General features: G+C 55.7%; 1 protein-coding gene across 1 annotated transcript; it reads right to left on the reverse strand.

Annotated features, from left to right (window-relative positions):
• Positions 1 to 523: 523 nt before the first annotated feature.
• Positions 524 to 14,611, reverse strand: LOC132479151 (forkhead box protein J1-like; the record flags this gene model as incomplete). The annotated part of the gene is made up of 4 exons (XM_060082731.1): positions 14,471 to 14,611; positions 14,113 to 14,184; positions 2,883 to 3,302; positions 524 to 1,195 (listed from the first exon to the last, which is right to left on the reverse strand). Coding segments are annotated over exons 1-4 (1,305 nt in total), but the record flags the coding sequence as incomplete, so codon positions are not given.
• Positions 14,612 to 18,005: the final 3,394 nt, after the last annotated feature.

Genomic DNA, 18,005 nt, shown 5'->3' on the forward strand with positions numbered 1-18,005 from the left:
CTGGGAACTTGCTCTGGATAGAGACCTGGGGAGGAGAGCAGGAGAGAGAGAAGCTTCAGAAGCTAAGGTGTTCGGGGCGGGCCCCGTACTGATGTTTCCAGCTTGGCCAGGGCCCCTCCAAGCCGCAGCTCTCATAGTGCAGGGCCCTTAGCGTGTCTCTGGGGCAGGGCGGAAGTGGATCCATGAAACACTGTGTGTATGGGGGGCTGGGGAGCGGAGGCAGCAATTTTGGTCCTGGGCCCCAATTCTCAGCCTGCTGGACTAGAATCTGAGGATGGCCTGGGCTGGGGGCCGTGTGGCCTGGTGGGGTGACCTGGCCCAGCCCCTGCCTGGGCGGTAGGGTGTCCATGGGCCTGCACTGGCGGGGAGGGGGGCAGTCTGGGCCCAGACTTCGGTGCTGTCTGGAGGTGGGGCAGGGCCTGGCTTCTTACAAGAAGGCGCCCAGGCTGGCCTAGTCATGCAGGTCAGAGGCCAGTGTGGCATCCCCGGCCTCAAAGAGGGGCTCGGGGGGCAGGGAGCTACGGGTGCTCTCGTCCCAGGGGTGCTCCAGGAAGGATGTGGCCAGCAAGGTCTCATCGAAGTCCAGGCTGTCGGTAGCCTGCTCCACTGGAGGCCCCCAGGTAACAGGGCAGTCGATGTGGTGGCCATGGATGGTGAGGTCCACGTCCCCGTGGGAGGCAGGGCTCAGCGGCGGGATCAGCTCCGAGGTCTCCAGCGTGCCCAGCTCCCCGTCCAGCGTGCCAGCGTCCAAGATGGCCTCCCAGTCAAAGTTGCCCTTGAGGGGTTCCAGCTCACCCTGCTCCTCCGGGGTCAGCAGCAGGGGGCTGGAGGGCCGCGGGACCTTGGCCTCCTGCTTGGGCAGCGGCTGTTGACGCTTACGCCCCAGCCTGCCCTCGCCTGCACCCCAGCCCGCCTCCCCAGTGGCCTCCTCGAACTCCCGCAGCAGCTGCTGGGCCTCGGTGCTCACGGTCAGTGGCCCGGCCCATGGGGCGGCGCTGGGCTCTGGCGCGGCCTGGCGGGCAAAGGCCGGGTGGATGTGGACTGGGGGCAGCCGCCGCTTCTTCAAGGCCCCACTCAGCAGCCGCTCGGCGTACTGGGGGTCGATGCGCCAGAAGCCCCCCTTGCCTGGCTCGTCCTTCTCCCGGGGCATCTTGATGAAGCCCTTCTTCAGGGACAGGTTGTGGCGGATGGAGTTCTGGACACAGGGAGATAGGAGAGAAGGAAGACAGCTGGGAGAGTGGGTGGGGTCAGTGATGGGGGGCTCCTAGCGCCACTGCCAGTCCCACCACCACCTTCTCTCCGATGGGGGCAGGGGAGACAGAGGCGCTGCTCCGAGCGGGAGGCTCTGGGACACCAGCCACGGGGCACCAGGAGCTGGGAGTGCTGTCGGGGGCTTTTGTTCCCTTTTGCCAGGATATCTGCCTGCTCAGTCATCCGAGCCCTGAGCCGCAGGGTGGCTCTCAGTGCCAGCCTGTCCTGCCCTCCCTCCCTTACCCGGCTGCTTGCGGCCTCTGCTCAAAGGCCTTGGCTCCCCCAGGTCCTGGACGGCCATCTCCCTCTGCCTGGGCCTGGCTGGCCTTCTCTGTTTGTGAAATGAGTGAGTGGGTGTGAGGGGGTGTGTGTGGCGGGGGGGATGAAGTGTGGGAGGATCTGATGACTTTCCTTGATTCTAGAGCCGGCTGCTGGCCTGGGCCCTCACCCACCATGTCCCCCTCCTCCCACCCCAGGCTCTGAGGCCTCAGTTGATTATTACCCAGCCAAGAGCATAGCGCTCATTCCTGGGGCCTCTCAGGCTTGGGGTGGGGTGGGGGGTGGTGGAGGGTCTCTGCTTTCTCACCAAGGTTACAAATGGTACCTGCCCCAGGGTCAGGGCCCAAGCAAACGTGGAATAGCTGTGATCACAGGAACTCTGATCCTGTGACCTGTGCCACAGGGAAGGATCTGTGCATCCTCAGGGTCTCTCTCCCCAAGTAGCCCCTGATCCTGATGGTCGAAGAGGCTCAGGGCAGTGTGTGCCCAGCCTGAATCACCATCCTGCCTTGTTCACGCCTGGGTGCACAGTCCAAACCACGCTGGGGCACAGGGGTCTGGGGCCTGGTGGGTGGGGCCGGCAGGTGAGTAGTGCCCCCTGGCAAGACTGGGAGATTTACATGGTGGTCTGGGCCCCTTGGCTGCTCTGTGCCAGGTTCCGGAGACTTGGAACATGAAGCCAGTGTGGGAGGAAAGAGCCCCTGTGGAAAGCACGTGGCTGAGGTAATTGTCCCCCCAGGGAGGTTGATGAGAAGAGGGGGAGGAGTGTAGGCAGGAAACTAGGGAGGGCTTGGGGTGGGGGCTGGCACGGCAGCTTTCGGAAGGCCCCGGAGCCCTTCCACTGGGACACAGATGGCCTTCACACCCTGCAGCACGCCCCTCTCCCCTCCCAGAGCCCCTCCAGCCAACTGAAAGCAGGCGGGATGCAGAGCCTGGCAGGAACGATGCTCTGCCTCCAGTCAGGCCCTGACAAACTGACCTTGAGGAGGGTAGTGTCGAGGAATTCCAGGACTTGGGACAAAAATGTGTCCCTCAGTCCATCAACCTACCCTGGGGGGCTGTGTCCACGCATAGTTCAGCCCTGGTCTTTGGGCTGAGCCTGCCGGATGAGTGACAAGTTCTTTCCACTTGAACCTCTAGGTCGGCACCCCTACAGCCCTCTGAACATCCTCCCTCCTCGGTCTCTGAAGTCAAAGGGGCAGCAGTCCAAGCACTGGGCTCCCTTGAGGTCCTTCCTGGACGGCCTTCCTCTCTCGGGGCCCTGGCCGTACCGCGCCTACTTGGCCTGCGGATCTGGGATGTGAGTCCAGTCCGCGCGGGCATGGGGAGGGAGGGAGGGAGTGCCTCCCTACCTGCCAGGTGGGATCAGCGTGGCGGAAGTAACAGAAACTGTCCGTGATCCACTTGTAGATGGCCGACAGGGTGATCTTGGTGGCCTTGCTGGCCTGCATGGCCATGCAGATGAGCGTGGCATACGAGTAGGGCGGCTTCACGTGCGGGTTGGTGGCGTAGTCCACGTCGTCGGGAGGCGAGGCCTGCAGCCCCGAGGGGGCGCTCCGCGGCGTGCACAAGGACGTGGGCTTGCCGGGTGTGTGCGGCTGCCCCAGGCAGGCGGGGTCCGCCGCCAGGGGAGACCCCGGCTCGGCCGAGCCTGACAGCTCGTGGTAGCCGTGGGGGTCGGTGTCCGCCGAAGGCAGGGCGGGGACCTCGGCGTTGAGAAAGGAGAAGTCCTGCAGCCACTGCAGGCTGGTCAGGCTGTCATTCAGGGCGTTGGACTCCTCCAGGCCGCCTTCCGGTCCGGCCTCCTCCGCTGCCCCTGCTCCCGAGACGCGTAGCCAGCTCTCCGCCATATCTGCGGGGACTCTCCGAGGGGGCTGTCAACATCCACGAGCCGAGCCGAGGGTGGCCGCCGAGCTCTCCGGCCCGCTGACTCCCGCCGCTTCAGTTACGCAGCCTCCCGGAAGCGGGCTTCCATCCCGCGATCCGGGGGTAGCCTCCTCCAAACGGAGTGTGGTGCCTGCGGGGACCAGAGCGGGAACTGAGCCCTCTTTCCCCACCCACGAGGGGAGAGTGTGGGCGAGGGGGGAGGCTCTTACTAAAATCCTTCCTGCAGCTGGGGAGGATCTTTTACTGCCGAGGTCTGGGAAACAGAAGGTGTGCCCGGGGGTCCGACCCACAGGGGGTTCGCCTCGCTCTTTTCCTCTTGGATCTTTTAGAGGAGACTTAATTAGCCAAACGAGGGAAGAGTGTAGGGGCATGCGAGGCCACCCCTTTCTCCCTCAAAGCGGGGAATTAACCCCCCTCTCTCCGTCCACAACCAATGGAAATGGGGCGAGAGAGTCCAGGAGGGCAGTACGACGGGTCGGGGGGCGGGGGAGGTCGTCTGATCTTTGAAAAGGGATATTAGGATGGGGATCAAGGGGAAGGAAGGAAACAATACAGAGAGTTATAAGGGGGTGGGAAGTGAGTGTCCCCCAAACGCCTCTGATGTCAGTCCCCGGGCCCACCACTTCCGTCGGGGACGGATGGGAGAGCAGGCTGGTACTGACGCCCTCCCTTCCCACGGCCTGCAGCCCTCCCCGTCCCTTACCTGGCTCAGAGCGCAGCCCGGGCCAAAGGAAGGTTCTCAAAGAAATTCCTCCCACCGCCCACCCTCACCGCGGCTCTCTGCTCCCAGCTCGAGGGCCCAGCCAGCAATCCTCGTCGCCACTCACGCCCGACGGCGCCTCTCTGAAAGCCAGCGGCCGGGGACCGGCACTCAGTAGCCGCTCGCAAGGCGTCTCCTGCTGCCGTGGCGACGCCCCGCCCATATAAACAGCTTCCGCTTCTGCCATTGGCCAGGGCATCTCCAAAGAGACCGCGCGCTCTTAACCGCTCTCTCACGCGGTAACTCTCTTCCAGCTCCCTCCTGCCGCCCTCTCCCGCGCGCGACCCAGCCCCCTACCCGCCACCGCGTCCCGGCCCCGCGCATTCCCGCCCGAGGGCCCCGCGCAGGGCTCGGAGAGGCGCGCGGCTTGGCGCTCCCGCAGAGGCCCCGGGGCCCTCGGCGAGCAGTTCGCCGCGGGAACCGTCCTCCGCCCCACCCCCTTCCCATCTGGGCTGCTCAGAGGTGGCGACGGCTCCTGGGACGCAGCCCGTGGCGCGGGGGCCAGGGCTGGGTGCATGCTTGGGGCTTTCCTTTCCTCTCCTCTGGGCTGCGAGTGGCACTTGCTCACGTTTCTGCGGCCTGCCCCGGTCTCCCGACCGAGTGTCGTCTTGGGGCCCGCAAGCAGGTCTGACTCTCCGATGCCACCTGCCGCTCAGGTCCGCAGAAACCGCAGCCCCGGTCGCAGGCACCCCAAGGCGGCTAGGGTAATCCAGTGTTTCCCGGTAAGCGCTCCCTCCCCGCCCTGTCCTCAGCAAGATTCCCAGAAGCTGACATTCCAGAGGCTTCTTCGCAAGTGCTCTCCCTCCTTTCCAGATAGCCGAGGAAACAGAGCCGCTGGGTGAAACCCAGGAAAGCCGTGGACTTGCCAAATTCTTTGACTGGGGTCATTTGCCCCATTAATTTCACCAGCCTTTAAGTGACGGACTAACGGTGGACTGTGGTCCTTCCTCCTCCCCTCCCCCAGCCTCCCTCCAGTCACCAGCTTTCCTGCTCTTCAATTACTGAGGAGCTGCAGTTGGAAGTTCTCTGGTTGAAGGGGGTGGGTGGAGGTGAGGGCTCCTTATCAGGCCTCTGCGCAGGAGCTGTGCCCGGGGGATGGTACACCAGCTCCCACCCAGAAACATGTCTTTCCCTCTACCCCTTGCCCTCTCTCACTCCTCCATGTCCAGCTTGTCTTGAGTCAAAGTTTTTTTTTTCTTCCCAAGTATTTATTGTTTTATTTTAATTTTTATTTAATTTTTATTTTTTTATTAGTTTCTGCTTTATAACAAAGTGAATCAGTCATACATATACCTCTGTTCCCACATCCCTTCCCTCATGCACCTCCCTCCCTCCCACCCTCCCCATCCCACCCCTCCAGGCGGTCACAAAGCACCGAGCTGATCTCCCTGTGCTCTGCGGCTGCTTCCCACTATCTATCTACCTTACGTTTGGTAGTGTATATATGTCCATGCCTCTCTTTCGCTTTGTCACAGCTTACCCTTCCCCCTCCCCATATCCTCAAGTCCATTCTCAAGTAGGTCTGTGACTTTATTCCTGTTTTACCCCTAGGTTCTTCATGACATTTTTTAAAAATTCCATATATATGTGTTAGCATACGGTATTTGTCTTTCTCTTTCTGACTTACTTCACTCTGTATGACAGACTCTAGGTCTATCCACCTCATTACAAAGAGCTCAGTTTCGTTTCTTTTTATGGCTGAGTAATATTCCATTGTATATATGTGCCACATCTTCTTTATCCATTCATCCGATGATGGACACTTAGGTTGTTTCCATCTCCGGGCTATTGTGAATAGAGCTGCAATGAACATTCTGGTACATGCCTCTTTTTGAATTATGGTTTTCTCAGGGTATATGCCTAGTGGTGGGATTGCTGGGTCATATGGTAGTTGGATTTTTAGTCTTTTAAGGAACCTCCATACTGTTCTCCATAGTGGCTGTACCAATTCACATTCCCACCAGCAGTGCAAGAGTGTTCCCTTTTCTCCACACCCTCTCCAGCATTTATTGTTTCTAGATTTCTTGATGATGGCCATTCTGACTGGTGTGAGATGATATCTCATTGTAGTTTTGATTTGCATTTCTCTAATGATTAATGATGTTGAGCATTCTTTCATGTGTTTGTTGGCAGTCTGTATATCTTCTTTGGAGAAATGCCTATTTAAGTCTTCTGCCCAATTTTGGATTGGGTTGTTTGTTGTTTTGCTATTGAGCTGCATGAGCTGTTCTTAAATTTTGGAGATTAATCCTTTGTCAGTTGCTTCATTTGCAAATATTTTCTCCCATTCTGAGGGTTGTCTTTTGGTCTTGTTTATGGTTTCCTTTGCTGTGCAAGGGCTTTGAAGTTTCATTAGGTCCCTTTTGTTTATCTTTGTTTTTATTTCCATTTCTCTAGGAGGTGGGTCCAAAAGGATCTTGCTGTGATTTATGTCATAGAGTGTTCTGCCTATGTTTTCCTCTAAGACTTTGATAGTTTCTGGCCTTACATTGAGGTCTTTAATCCATTTTGAGCTTATTTTTGTGTATGGTGTTAGGGAATGATCTAATCTCATACTTTTACATGTCCCTGTCCAGTTTTCCCAGCACCACTTATTGAAGAGGCTGTCCTTTCTCCACTGTACATTCCTGCCTCCTTGATCAAAGATCAGTTGACCATATGTGCGTGGGTTTATCTCTGGGCTTTCTATCCTGTTCCATTGATCTATCTTTCTGGTTTTGTGCCAGTAAAACACTGTCTTGATTACTGTAGCTTTGTAGTGTAGTCTGAAGTCAGGGAGCCTGATTCCTCCAGCTCCGTTTTTCGTTCTCAAGATTGCTTTGGCTATTCGGAGTCTTTTGTTTTTCCAAACAAAGTTTGAAATGTTTTGTTCCAGTTCTGTGAAAAATGCCAGTGGAAGTTTGATAGGGATTGCATTGAACCTGTAGATTGCTTTGGGTAGTAGAGTCATTTTCACGATATCGATTCTTCCAATCCAGGAGCATGGTATATCTCTCCATCTATTTGTATCATCTTTAATTTCTTTCATCAGTGTCTTATAATTTTCTGCATACAGGTCTTTTGTCTCCTTAGGTAGGTTTATTCTTAGGTATTTTATTCTTTTTGTTGCAATGGTAAACGGGAGTGTTTTCTTGATTTCACTTTCAGATTCTTCATCATTAGTGTACGGGAATGCCAGAGATTTCTGTGCATTAATTTTGTATCCTGCTACTTTACCAAATACATTGATTAGCTCTAGTAGTTTTCTGGTAGCATCTTTAGGATTCTCTATGTCTAGTATCATGTCATCTGCAAACAGTGACAGCTTTACATCTTCTTTTCCAATTTGGATTCCTTTTATTTCCTTTTCTTCTCTGATTGCTGTGGGTGGGTGGAGGTGAGGGCTGCATATCAAGCCTCTGCGCAGGAGCTGTGCCCGGGGGATGGTACACCAGCCCCCACCCAGAAACATGTCTTTCCCTCTACCCCTTGCCCTCTCTCACTCCTCCATGTCCAGCTTGTCTTGAGTCAAAGTTTTTTTTTCTTCCCAAGTATTTATTGTTTTTATTTTTATTTTTATTTTTTTATTAGTTTCTGCTTTATAACAAAGTGAATCAGTCATACATATACATCTGTTCCCACACCCCTTCCCTCATGCATCTCCCTCCCTCCCACCCTCCCCATCCCACCCCTCCAGGCGGTCACAAAGCACCGAGCTGATCTCCCTGTGCTCTGCGGCTGCTTCCCACTATCTATCTACCTTACGTTTGGTAGTGTATATATGTCCATGCCTCTCTTTCGCCTTTTCACAGCTTACCCTTGGTTGAGAGTCCACCTGCCGAAGCAGGGGACATGGGTTCGTGCCCCGGTCCGGGAAGATCCCACATGCCACGGAGCGGCTTGGCCCATGAGCCGTGGCCGGTGAGCCGGTGCGTCCGGAGCCTGTGCTCTGCAACGGGAGAGGCCACAACAGTGAGAGGCCCACGTACCACAAAAAACAAAACAAAACAAAACAATACCATTTGTATTTCCACTAATAAACTCAAATTATCTTTGCTTTTTCCCATCACACGCCCCAGAGCCTTTTCACAGAATTGTCACTGGTCCCCTGGCCACTATCCTGCCGCCTGTGTGATACTCCATCAGATTCCTTGGAGGCCTGTCTACCTAGCACGGCCTCGTGATTCTAATAGGCTCACCACCTACAATGGTCAACTCAGAGTTCCTCCCTTTGTGAACCTTGCAGAACAATCTCAGAACATACCATCGCCCCCCCCCCCCCCGCCGCACCACATTGGTCTTGGGGCCAAAGAAGACCCAGAGGCTTCTTAGGGGAAGAGGTGCTGGAATGACACGGGTGCTTTCTCAGCATCACTCCCACAAGGGTGATGAGAGCAGCGAGGATGGGGACCTGAGCCATACTTGCCACCAGCTGGGGCTCCTGGCAGAGCACCTTTGGGCCTGGGGAGGGTGGACCATGGGATGCTCCCCGGGCTCCCTCCTTGTGGGCACTCCGTGAGGGGAGTGGCATCCGTGTGGGGAGGGAAACAGCGTGGAGAGGGAGACCGAGTGCCTGAGAAGCTGTCCTGACGGCCAAGCCAGCCTGAGGCACCTCAGTCATAGGATGGAACTTTGAACTTACAGCTGAGCGTGGTGAGGTCTGTTGATTCCACGGGAACTACCACAGTGGATGCTCCTGTCATTAACCTGACATTAACCCGACAGATGCTTCCAGAGAGTTCCCCAGCTCTTTATTACCAGTGTGACGCTAACAGCAGAACCCGAGAAACCTTTTACCAAGAGAGCAGATGCACTTTCCTTCTCCCGTAAGAGCCCTTGAGACCTCGGGGTGAGGCTACGATGCGACCCTCAACTCCCTCTCCCGGCAGCCGCCACTGTCATTCGGTTTCATGTCTGGCCTGAACGGTGAAGCCAGTTTAATCTGAGAATGGCTGGCTCCCGAGATCACTGTAAAGAAGCCCAGGCATTGTTTTCCTTCCAGGTCTCGCTCCCCTGCCGCCATCCCAGAGTGGAATAAACATCCACCAGCAGGTTGGCCCGAAGGAGTTAGGGAGAGGAGGAAGCACAAGGCCTGGGGTCAGTTTCCAACAGCATGGGTGGCTGAAACAATTCCCAGGAGCTCTCTCTGCCAAACTCGGGGGTTGGTGGGCGGCCACTGCGGGGAGGCAGGAGCCTAGATTCCTCTCTTGAAGCCCAGTGAGCGGCTGGCCGGCACCGCTGCCCCAGACTCAGGGCGGAGTGAGGGCAGAGATGGCATCTTCCCCAACTAGTGACCAAAACAAATCCTGCCTGTAACCTTTGCCACAGAAGCATCCCCGCTTTTGTGGAACAGGGATTAATCTAGTCTCACATATATTTTTTTTTCCTGGAAAATTTCAGCATATTAAATACAGGCTCTTGCCAGTTAGGAATGGAAGCCTCAGCGAGGGCCCCTCGGATGTGCGCGTGCCCAGCAAGCTTGGGGTTGGGTGTGGGTGAACATGAACTTTCACACGAAGTCTGGATAACCTAAATGAGTTTCAAAATAAACAAACTGGACAGACAGACGTACATTTGGCAAAAAGACATGAGAAACCAATGGACAGACAGAAGCCAGGTAAAGAGTGGGAAGGCAGGAAGTGAAGTGTACCCTGGACCTCAGCCGCTCTGGCCCAGGCCTGGCTGGGTCAACGCTAAGTGGAAAGGCTGGCGAGCCCCTGGGAAGGCCGTGGGAGGTGTCTCTGGGGATTACGGCTTCCTCCCCCACAAGCCTGCATGGGGCCAGAGGGGTGAGGACCTGGGTCTTTTGCAAGCTGATGGAGAGTGGCAACCACAGGAGTTTGTGTCCCTCCAGCACCTGTAGCCACGTTGCCAAGGGAGTAAAGCACTGGACCCACGATGGGACGTGGCTGTCCTGAAGCTTAAACATGTCCAGGGCATGTTTAAGAGATTACAAACCATGCAACATGAAGGCAGTCTCTGCCGTGAACCCAGAAGGGGCAATTTCGCCCTAGTCCACCGGGCAAGACGTGGCTTTAGAGCCATGGTTGGTGAAGCCCTTGGTGAGCATGGAGCAGGGGGACATCAGTGCCCAGAGTGTGACTGACAGGTGGGCTCCTCCTGAGAACTCATCCCGGATTCAGTTTAGTGTCATGAGAAGGAATAAGGGGCACGTTGATGGCCCTGATTGAATTTACAGAGTTAGGGCTCCAGGGAGAAGAGTCACCCTCGACCCCTGATCGTTCCTTTGGGATCCAAATCTAGGGAGCACAAGGCAACTGGTGGTCGCCCAGGGCTCACTGGGTCACAGAGCTAGTCTATAAAATGCAGCCTTTGAAATTCCTCTCTGATCCTAACTAACCACTCTCCTCTGAGGGGCTACAGGTTTCCTTTTCAAGGACTCAGGCTCTCTTTCCAAGACCTTATCACAGACGCCGTGTCTGCCTTAAACTGCCTGTTGATGGAAACAAGACCAGGCCCCCTGCCATGGGATCTGCAAGATCATGATGGAGAGGACGCGGTCAGGTCAAATTGGAAGGCTTGGGAGGTATTTTTGTGCCTTTCTCCATGCCCAAATAGTTTCGCTTAGAGCAGAGTCGCTCGTTGCCCAAGGACTCTCCCGAGGCCGCCTCACTTCCTTTCAGCAACTGGCTCCCAGCACCTTAGCAAAGCCCATGCCTTCTTGCAGGAACTGCAGGGCAGGAGATGGGTGTCCCAGGGTGAGAGCAGGGGTGCGAGCAGGGGAGCGTCTCCCACCAAGTTCATGTTCAGCAGACTGCCACTCACCGGGTAAGCAGACCGCAGAGCACAGCTTATTGTCCAGTGCTTTCATGCTGGCGATGTCAAAGTCATTGTTATTGTCACACTCCATACCTAGAAATGCGAATGTCCTCTGGCCTGTAACGGAGTTAAGGCAGTTAGAGAGGACCTGGCTGTGTTTTTCTCTGCTTTGCTGTCCTTAAAATAAAAATCTTAAGGATGGAGACAAAAAACATCAAATCATATGTTAAAAAAATAAATAATTAAAATTAAAAACAAGAATTAAGTGGGTAGAGTGGACAATAAAGGAAACTGTGTGGGTACGTTTGTGTTCTCGCTCTGTTCTGCTCTGTTTCCTTAACTGGCCCCTTTCCAGCCTTCGTTCCTGGGAAATCAGACCCTGGGGAGGTCTGTGGGATTCGGACACGCAGACCCGGGCCCACAGTAGAGCTAAGCCAGGCTGGAAGAGCTAGGAGAGCCACGGGGGAAGTGACCCCGGACTCCGGCCTGTGTCTGTCGGTGCACGTGGGGTGTGTTTATGACCACAAGGCTCTGCGAAATGACTAATACATAAAATGGCAATTAAAGCTCTTTGGTCCCGTAATTTTGCACCTCAAATCAAAGAATCGCATTGTTCACAAAATTACGATTTATTTTCTTTGAGACTTAATTTGCTATTCTGAGGATGTTTTAAGGGGCTGACCAGAAACCTACAGTCGTGTAAGATGGGAAGGGGACAGTTTTAGATGTTATTTTTTCAAGCACCCCACTCGGTTTTTCTTCCTTGGTGAAAGGGAGAGGAAGAAACATACATCTACTGCGTACGGCATGTCAGGTGGAAACCACATATGGAATGTCAGGCGGAAACCACGTACTGCCCTGTGCCTTTTAGAAGCAAATATTCTACTGGGGACGGCAATCACAATGGAGATCTCGGAGCCTTGTGCCCTGAAGACATCAACCGAGGGGAGGTAGTGCCCAACCCCGGCTTGGTTGGCGTGTGCGTGCGGCAGAGGCACAGCCTGGGCGACCACCCCTCCTCCGGCACTACTTGGCCAGGAGAGAGAGTGGTCATGTGCGCATGCGCACCCCTGCACACCACACCGCCCCCCAAGCAACTGCCATGGCCAAAGCAGAGGTGACTAGTGTGACATCTGCATCCAGGCTGGGATCCAGGTTTGCTCTGGAGGTTGCCCTTCTGTGGAGGCACCTCAGAGGAGCAGAGGGAAGAGACACCGGTTCCTGGGACGCCTGGTCCTACACTCCCAGGTGGGACTCCCAGGTCACCTCCCCACCCCCACTTCCTTGCTCTATATGTAGGTTGTTCCTTCACTTCTCGGCTTACTAAAAACCAAATTCTTCCGACTGAAGATATGATTGACCTTATTTACAAAACAGAAATAGAGTCACAGGTGTAGAAAACAAACTTATGGTTATGGCGGGGGGCAAGGGAGGGGAGGGATAAATTGGGAGATTGGGATTGACATATACACACTACTATATATAAAATAGATACCTAATAAGGACCTGCTGTAGAGCACAGGGGACTCTACTCAGTACCCTGTAATGGCCTATATGGGCAAAGAATCTAAAAAAAGAGTGGATATATGTATATGTATAATAGATTCACGTTGCTGTACAGCAGAAACTAACACAACATTGTAAACCAACTCTTCCAATTAAAAAAAATATCTACTTGAGGCCTGAATGATGGTAAAGAGACTCGTGCCAATAGCCTACAAACACTAGTGTACGCTGAGCTGCTAACGTCTCTTCACCTCACCTTTGCTGTGCCGCCAGGGCTGTGATCCTTCTGCTACTGTAACATCAGCCGTTTTCTTCACTAAAGCAGGAAAACCTACTGCCTAACAGTCGGTTCCCCCAAGGGGAGGAAGCTGTTCTCCTGCTGCAGATGAACTTTGGGGCTGCTAGAGCAGTTCTGTGAGACTCAGCTGAGAAGCTGAAGCAGGAAGGAAGGTGATGACAGTTGCCCAAGAAGCTTCAGGATCTACTCAACGTAGGTGGAGAACTCCATGTATCTACTGCAGCCTTGGCTCAGAGGCCCAGAAAGAGCCAGGAAGGCTGCTGAGGTCCTCAGATACCCTGCTTGCTTTGATATTCCATCAAGAAGACGACCTTTCCCCAAAGCCACACCCTTGAGCAGTGCCACCAAGTCACACCAGTGCCCCTTTCTGTACCCTTCAGAGAATACCCGGGAAAGAAATATAATAAAAGGGAGCAAAAGACCAGGTCTTTTACCATCTTCTTGTGTGGGTGATCCGTCCTCTTCTTCTAGAACATCATTCCCCTAGGACAGAAGGAAGGCACTGTGAGTCCATAAAGCAGTGAAATGAGTCTACTGATTGTCAGAAGACAGAACTAATCACCCTCATGGTATCCATACATTTCCTGTCCGTGTGAGATGGCTGGGAGGCCCAGCAGAGGCAGATTTTGCTTGGCGAGGCAGGATCGGCCCGTAGGGACCAGGTCTGAGACACATTACAGGGGGACCAGGTCTGAGGCACCTTACAGAGGGACCCTGGGACTGTCAGGAATAGCCTTGGTAATAGTTTAGCTCACACTGTTTCTCTCAGGTGGAAATCAAAGTTGCCAAATGAAAAAGCAAACCGTGAGATCATAAAACTTTCAGAAACCCTTTAGGATCCCCAATCCCATCCAGATACTCCTTTGAGAACATCTGGCTCAAGAGAAAGTTGTAGAGTCCCCACTGGGAGTTGGGCATTCCATATACTTCAGGCACACCTCCATCAGAGCACTTCTCACGCTGAGTTATAACTCTGATTCCTCCATCAGATGGAGCTCCGGAATGGATGGGATGGGTGGATTGGGGGTGTGGGCAGGCAAAAGCCATGTCACTCGGTCTTTGTGTCCCCCAGTGCCAGGAAGATGTGAGATGCCTGTGCCAGGTAAATACTAAGTGAATTGGAGGACAAACGCCCTCTCAAGGGTCTGGCCTGGAAGACTTCCCTCTGGAACTCACCCCACGCCTATTACGCTGAGACCAGCACCCTCTGCTAACCGGACAGTCCCTCTGCTCTGCACCCTGCCTCTAACAGATCCAAGTGCACCACCTTGGAAGGCTTCTTCCAGAAGAGCCCCCATCCTATTTGCATCCTGTGCCAGCGCCGGCAGTCCCTCTGACCGGGGAGGGGCACCAGCGTCCACCTTGCTCTTACCTCTGCATCCTGCTCTTCGGCGGTGGCGACGAGGCCCGCAAAGTTGCAGTCTGGAGACGCCGCTGGCGTCACCTGCAAAGGAGCAACAAAAGTCAAGGTGCAGATGCCACCGGCTCTCCTACCCAGCTCGCCTGGCAGCAAACCCAAACCAAGTCCTCAGGACAGAAGTGGTGCCACATGGAAGATCACATCTGAGGGAGTCTTTGATTCAACAACCCGGTACCGTGTTTTCCAGGGCTCCCCTCCCGAGCACTGGGGGGCTTTGCCGATCTCCCTGGCAGGCCCTGGACTGAGCTCCTTGGGACTCGAGTACAGAGCAGAGCAGAGCGGCGAGGGCGATCCCATGCTCCTCTCTTACGTCTCCTTCTTCTGAGGGCGTCCTGCTGGCGGCCCGGGGGCAGGGGAGAGCCTCCCCGTCCTCTTCCATGCCAGGGGCGATGTAGGAGCCGGACATGGAGGAGACGGTGTCGGTGCTGATCTGGGAGGACACCATGGACATGACCTTCCTTCTTCAAGTCTGGGTCCCCAGTATGTTGAGGGGGGCAGAGGCGGGGAGAAGAGTGTTTCCTGCCCTCAGCTCAGCTCTTCAGGAGGCCTGGCGCATTTGCTTCAGGCCAGCATGGAATCCCATCCCGGGGGCCTTGCCGTCACTGGAGCTGGGGGTGGCCTGTCCCGTGGGCAGACGGCGAGGGTCCCCAAACACTGAGTTCCTGAACATTGCCCCTCATCCCTTTCCTGGCTGGCGATACATGGGGGAGGGAGGATAGGGAAGAGGTGGAAAGTGAGGAGACAGAAAGCTGGCTTCTTGCTTTGGGAAGGGACTGTACCACACCTGAGGCTGAAGTGGCTGAAGGGCTTCTCACCTCAAAAGTGGAGATCAAAGGAAATGCGAAACCTGCCCAGAGAGCTTGAGTCATGGGCTCAAAGCCACACAGGGCAAAAGAGAAAGGACAACTCAGTGCCACATGGGGTCCTGGATTGGGATGCTGGAATGGAGAGGAGCATTACTGGGGTGATCTGCAAGATGTGAAGGGGGTCTGCGGTTACATGGGATTACCAGGTCAGTGTTCATTTCCTGATTGTGATGGTGGTACTGGGATTATGGAGGCGTGTCCTTGTTCTAAGGAAACACACACTAAAGTATCTAGTGCTAATGGGGCAGCCTGTCTGCAACTTACTGTTAAGGGCGCCAAATATATATTGACTGGGATTACATTGAATCTCTAAATAAATACGGAGTCACTGAACGTTTTTTGAAAAAGCCACCCAGCCAAGGGCCGGGGCAGGGATGAATAGGAGGGACAGGATCCACTCACGCTTCCCGCCCCCTCCACCGCCAACCCCCAAACGCTGCCTGCTGAAAGGGTGTGTGAAGCCCTGTGTTCTGGCCGCTTCGGAGCCCCCTCTTAGCTTTGGCTGCTCGTTGGCAGCATCCATGGACCCTTAAAAGTGCCAGTGTTTGGGTCCCAGCCCCAGAGACGCTAGTGCCAAGCATAGGGATTTTCAGGAGCTCCTGGGGATTCTTCCTGGCAGCCAGAAGCTTCTTCAGCCTTTCCTTACCTGGCAGGCAGTTCTGCCAGCCCCTGACCTTGCCCCTCTTTCCCCAGCATGGGCCCAGGCAGAGGGTGAGGAGGGGGGACAGTGACCGGCCCCACCTGTCAATCCAGGGTGTACCCCTTTTGGCGGGGGCTGGAGGCTGAGCCTGGGGACCAGTGGAGAGGCTGGAGCCCCCATGTTCCCCCAGTGCTGGGGAGCGTGGGGAGGAAGGCCGGAGGGTGGTGGGGAGAGGGAGGGAGTCGTTGCTTAGGGGGTGAAGGGAGTCTCAGAGGGAGGTTGGGGCAGCCTCCTCAGCAAGCGGTGGGAAGGGGATGGGCTGCCTCCTGAGCTCTGTAAGGCCCCAACCCGGCTGGCCCTGCAGTGGGCGCACCCTTCTGAAATATTTGGAATAATTAGCAAGGGAAAGCAGCAAGTTGGCGGGGGAATGCCAGGGTGTTCTGGAGCCAGCCTCCAGTGCAAGGAAAGAAAGGGGCTTCAGGAGAAAGGGGCCCGTGGAGGCTGGGCAGGATTGTGTAGGACAGTGCCCGTTTGTGTGTGTGTGTGTGTGTGTGTGTCTGTGTGCACGTGCATGTGAGTGCTGGGGGAAGGGGCTGTGCACCACAAGGACGTGCTGGCGGGGCCAGGTGCGGGCTCGGGGGAGAGATGGGTTCCCGGCAAAGCTGGGGTGAGGGGGTTGAAAGGTGCCTGCTGAGTGTCACATATTTGCTGTGCCTCAGTTTCCCCATCAGAACTCTGGTACGTTGATTCCGCACAGGCTGGAGCTGTAGGGTCTAGGCACCCTGTCTTCCGTCTGCCCTGATGGCCTCCCTCAGCCCCAACCTGCATTGGAAGGAAGGCCCTGGGCGGGGTGAATGAACCCCAGGGTGGCAAGTGGGGCCCCAGGGGCTGGGGCCCTCTGACCTCACACCCTGTCCCTTCAGGAAGGGACCAAGGGAGGGAGGAGCTGGAGACAGGCCCAGGCGAGGACTGCAGGTGAGTCTGGGCAGGCCCTCAACTTGGGCGAGGTGGGGAACGTGAGCCGAGCCCTGGGCAAGAACGGCCTTTGTGAGAGAGTCCCCAGGGCCAGGGAGGGGGCTGTGCCTCCTTTGCCGCCTGCTCCTCGGGGCTGTGGGTACAGTCTCCCCATTGCACATATAGAGGTGCCGAGGGTCTGGCTGCAGGGGACCCCCGAGGGCCGCCTCTCAGCCCCTTTCTCTCTGGGCTCCCAGAGATCATGAGGAGTGCATCAGGGGACACTCTGCAGGCCTTTGGTGCCCCCCATCTTCCTCCCAGCCATTCCCCCTTGGGCCGTGGCCTCCCCAAAACTGGCCCATGCTTTTCCCCAGAGAAAGTTGCAAGCAGGTCCATTTTGAGACTTTTTAAAACTTTATTTTTAAAAATGTTTTTATTGTAAATAACTTTCTATGAAAAAGGTTAAAATGCCCGACGGGTTAGGAGAGTGGATGTGGGATGCAGCCCAGGGCGTTTATGGTGGAGCAAGACACTCCCCTGCAGGAGTGCAAGCAAGGGCACGGGGCCATCCCCCCATTCCTGGTCCCAGTGGTTCTAGCAAGCACTGCGTCCCTCCCAGTTAAGCCTCAGCTATAGCTACACTCACTACATTAGTCTGTCTGTGCCCTTTCCCTCTGCAGCTTGGCTGCCCCAGCCCCTAACCCCCAGATCCCCATCTCCCCGCTGCTCTCAGCCTCAAGTTGGGCTCAAAGATTAGGGACACATACCCTCTGCCCCACCTCTAGGGATGAAGCCAGAAGATCCCAGAGGCCTTAGAAAATCTCCTGGTTCCACCCGGCACCCCGGCCTCCTTTCTGTCTCCTCTCTCTTCCCCCCTCCGCCTAGCTCCTCCTCACAGACTGCCGGGAGAGGCCTCTTGGGTGTTAATTTGCAGTCACCTAATCAGCATGTGTTGTACCTGGGAACTTGCTCTGGATAGAGACCTGGGGAGGAGAGCAGGAGAGAGAGAAGCTTCAGAAGCTAAGGTGTTCGGGGCGGGCCCCGTACTGATGTTTCCAGCTTGGCCAGGGCCCCTCCAAGCCGCAGCTCTCATAGTGCAGGGCCCTTAACGTGTCTCTGGGGCAGGGCGGAAGTGGATCCATGAAACACTGTGTGTATGGGGGGCTGGGGAGCGGAGGCAGCAATTTTGGTCCTGGGCCCCAATTCTCAGCCTGCTGGACTAGAATCTGAGGATGGCCTGGGCTGGGGGCCGTGTGGCCTGGTGGGGTGACCTGGCCCAGCCCCTGCCTGGGCGGTAGGGTGTCCATGGGCCTGCACTGGCGGGGAGGGGGGCAGTCTGGGCCCAGACTTCGGTGCTGTCTGGAGGTGGGGCAGGGCCTGGCTTC

This window comes from Mesoplodon densirostris, chromosome 18 (genome assembly GCF_025265405.1).
Source record: "Mesoplodon densirostris isolate mMesDen1 chromosome 18, mMesDen1 primary haplotype, whole genome shotgun sequence".
In the NCBI taxonomy this organism is placed as follows: domain Eukaryota; kingdom Metazoa; phylum Chordata; class Mammalia; order Artiodactyla; family Ziphiidae; genus Mesoplodon; species Mesoplodon densirostris.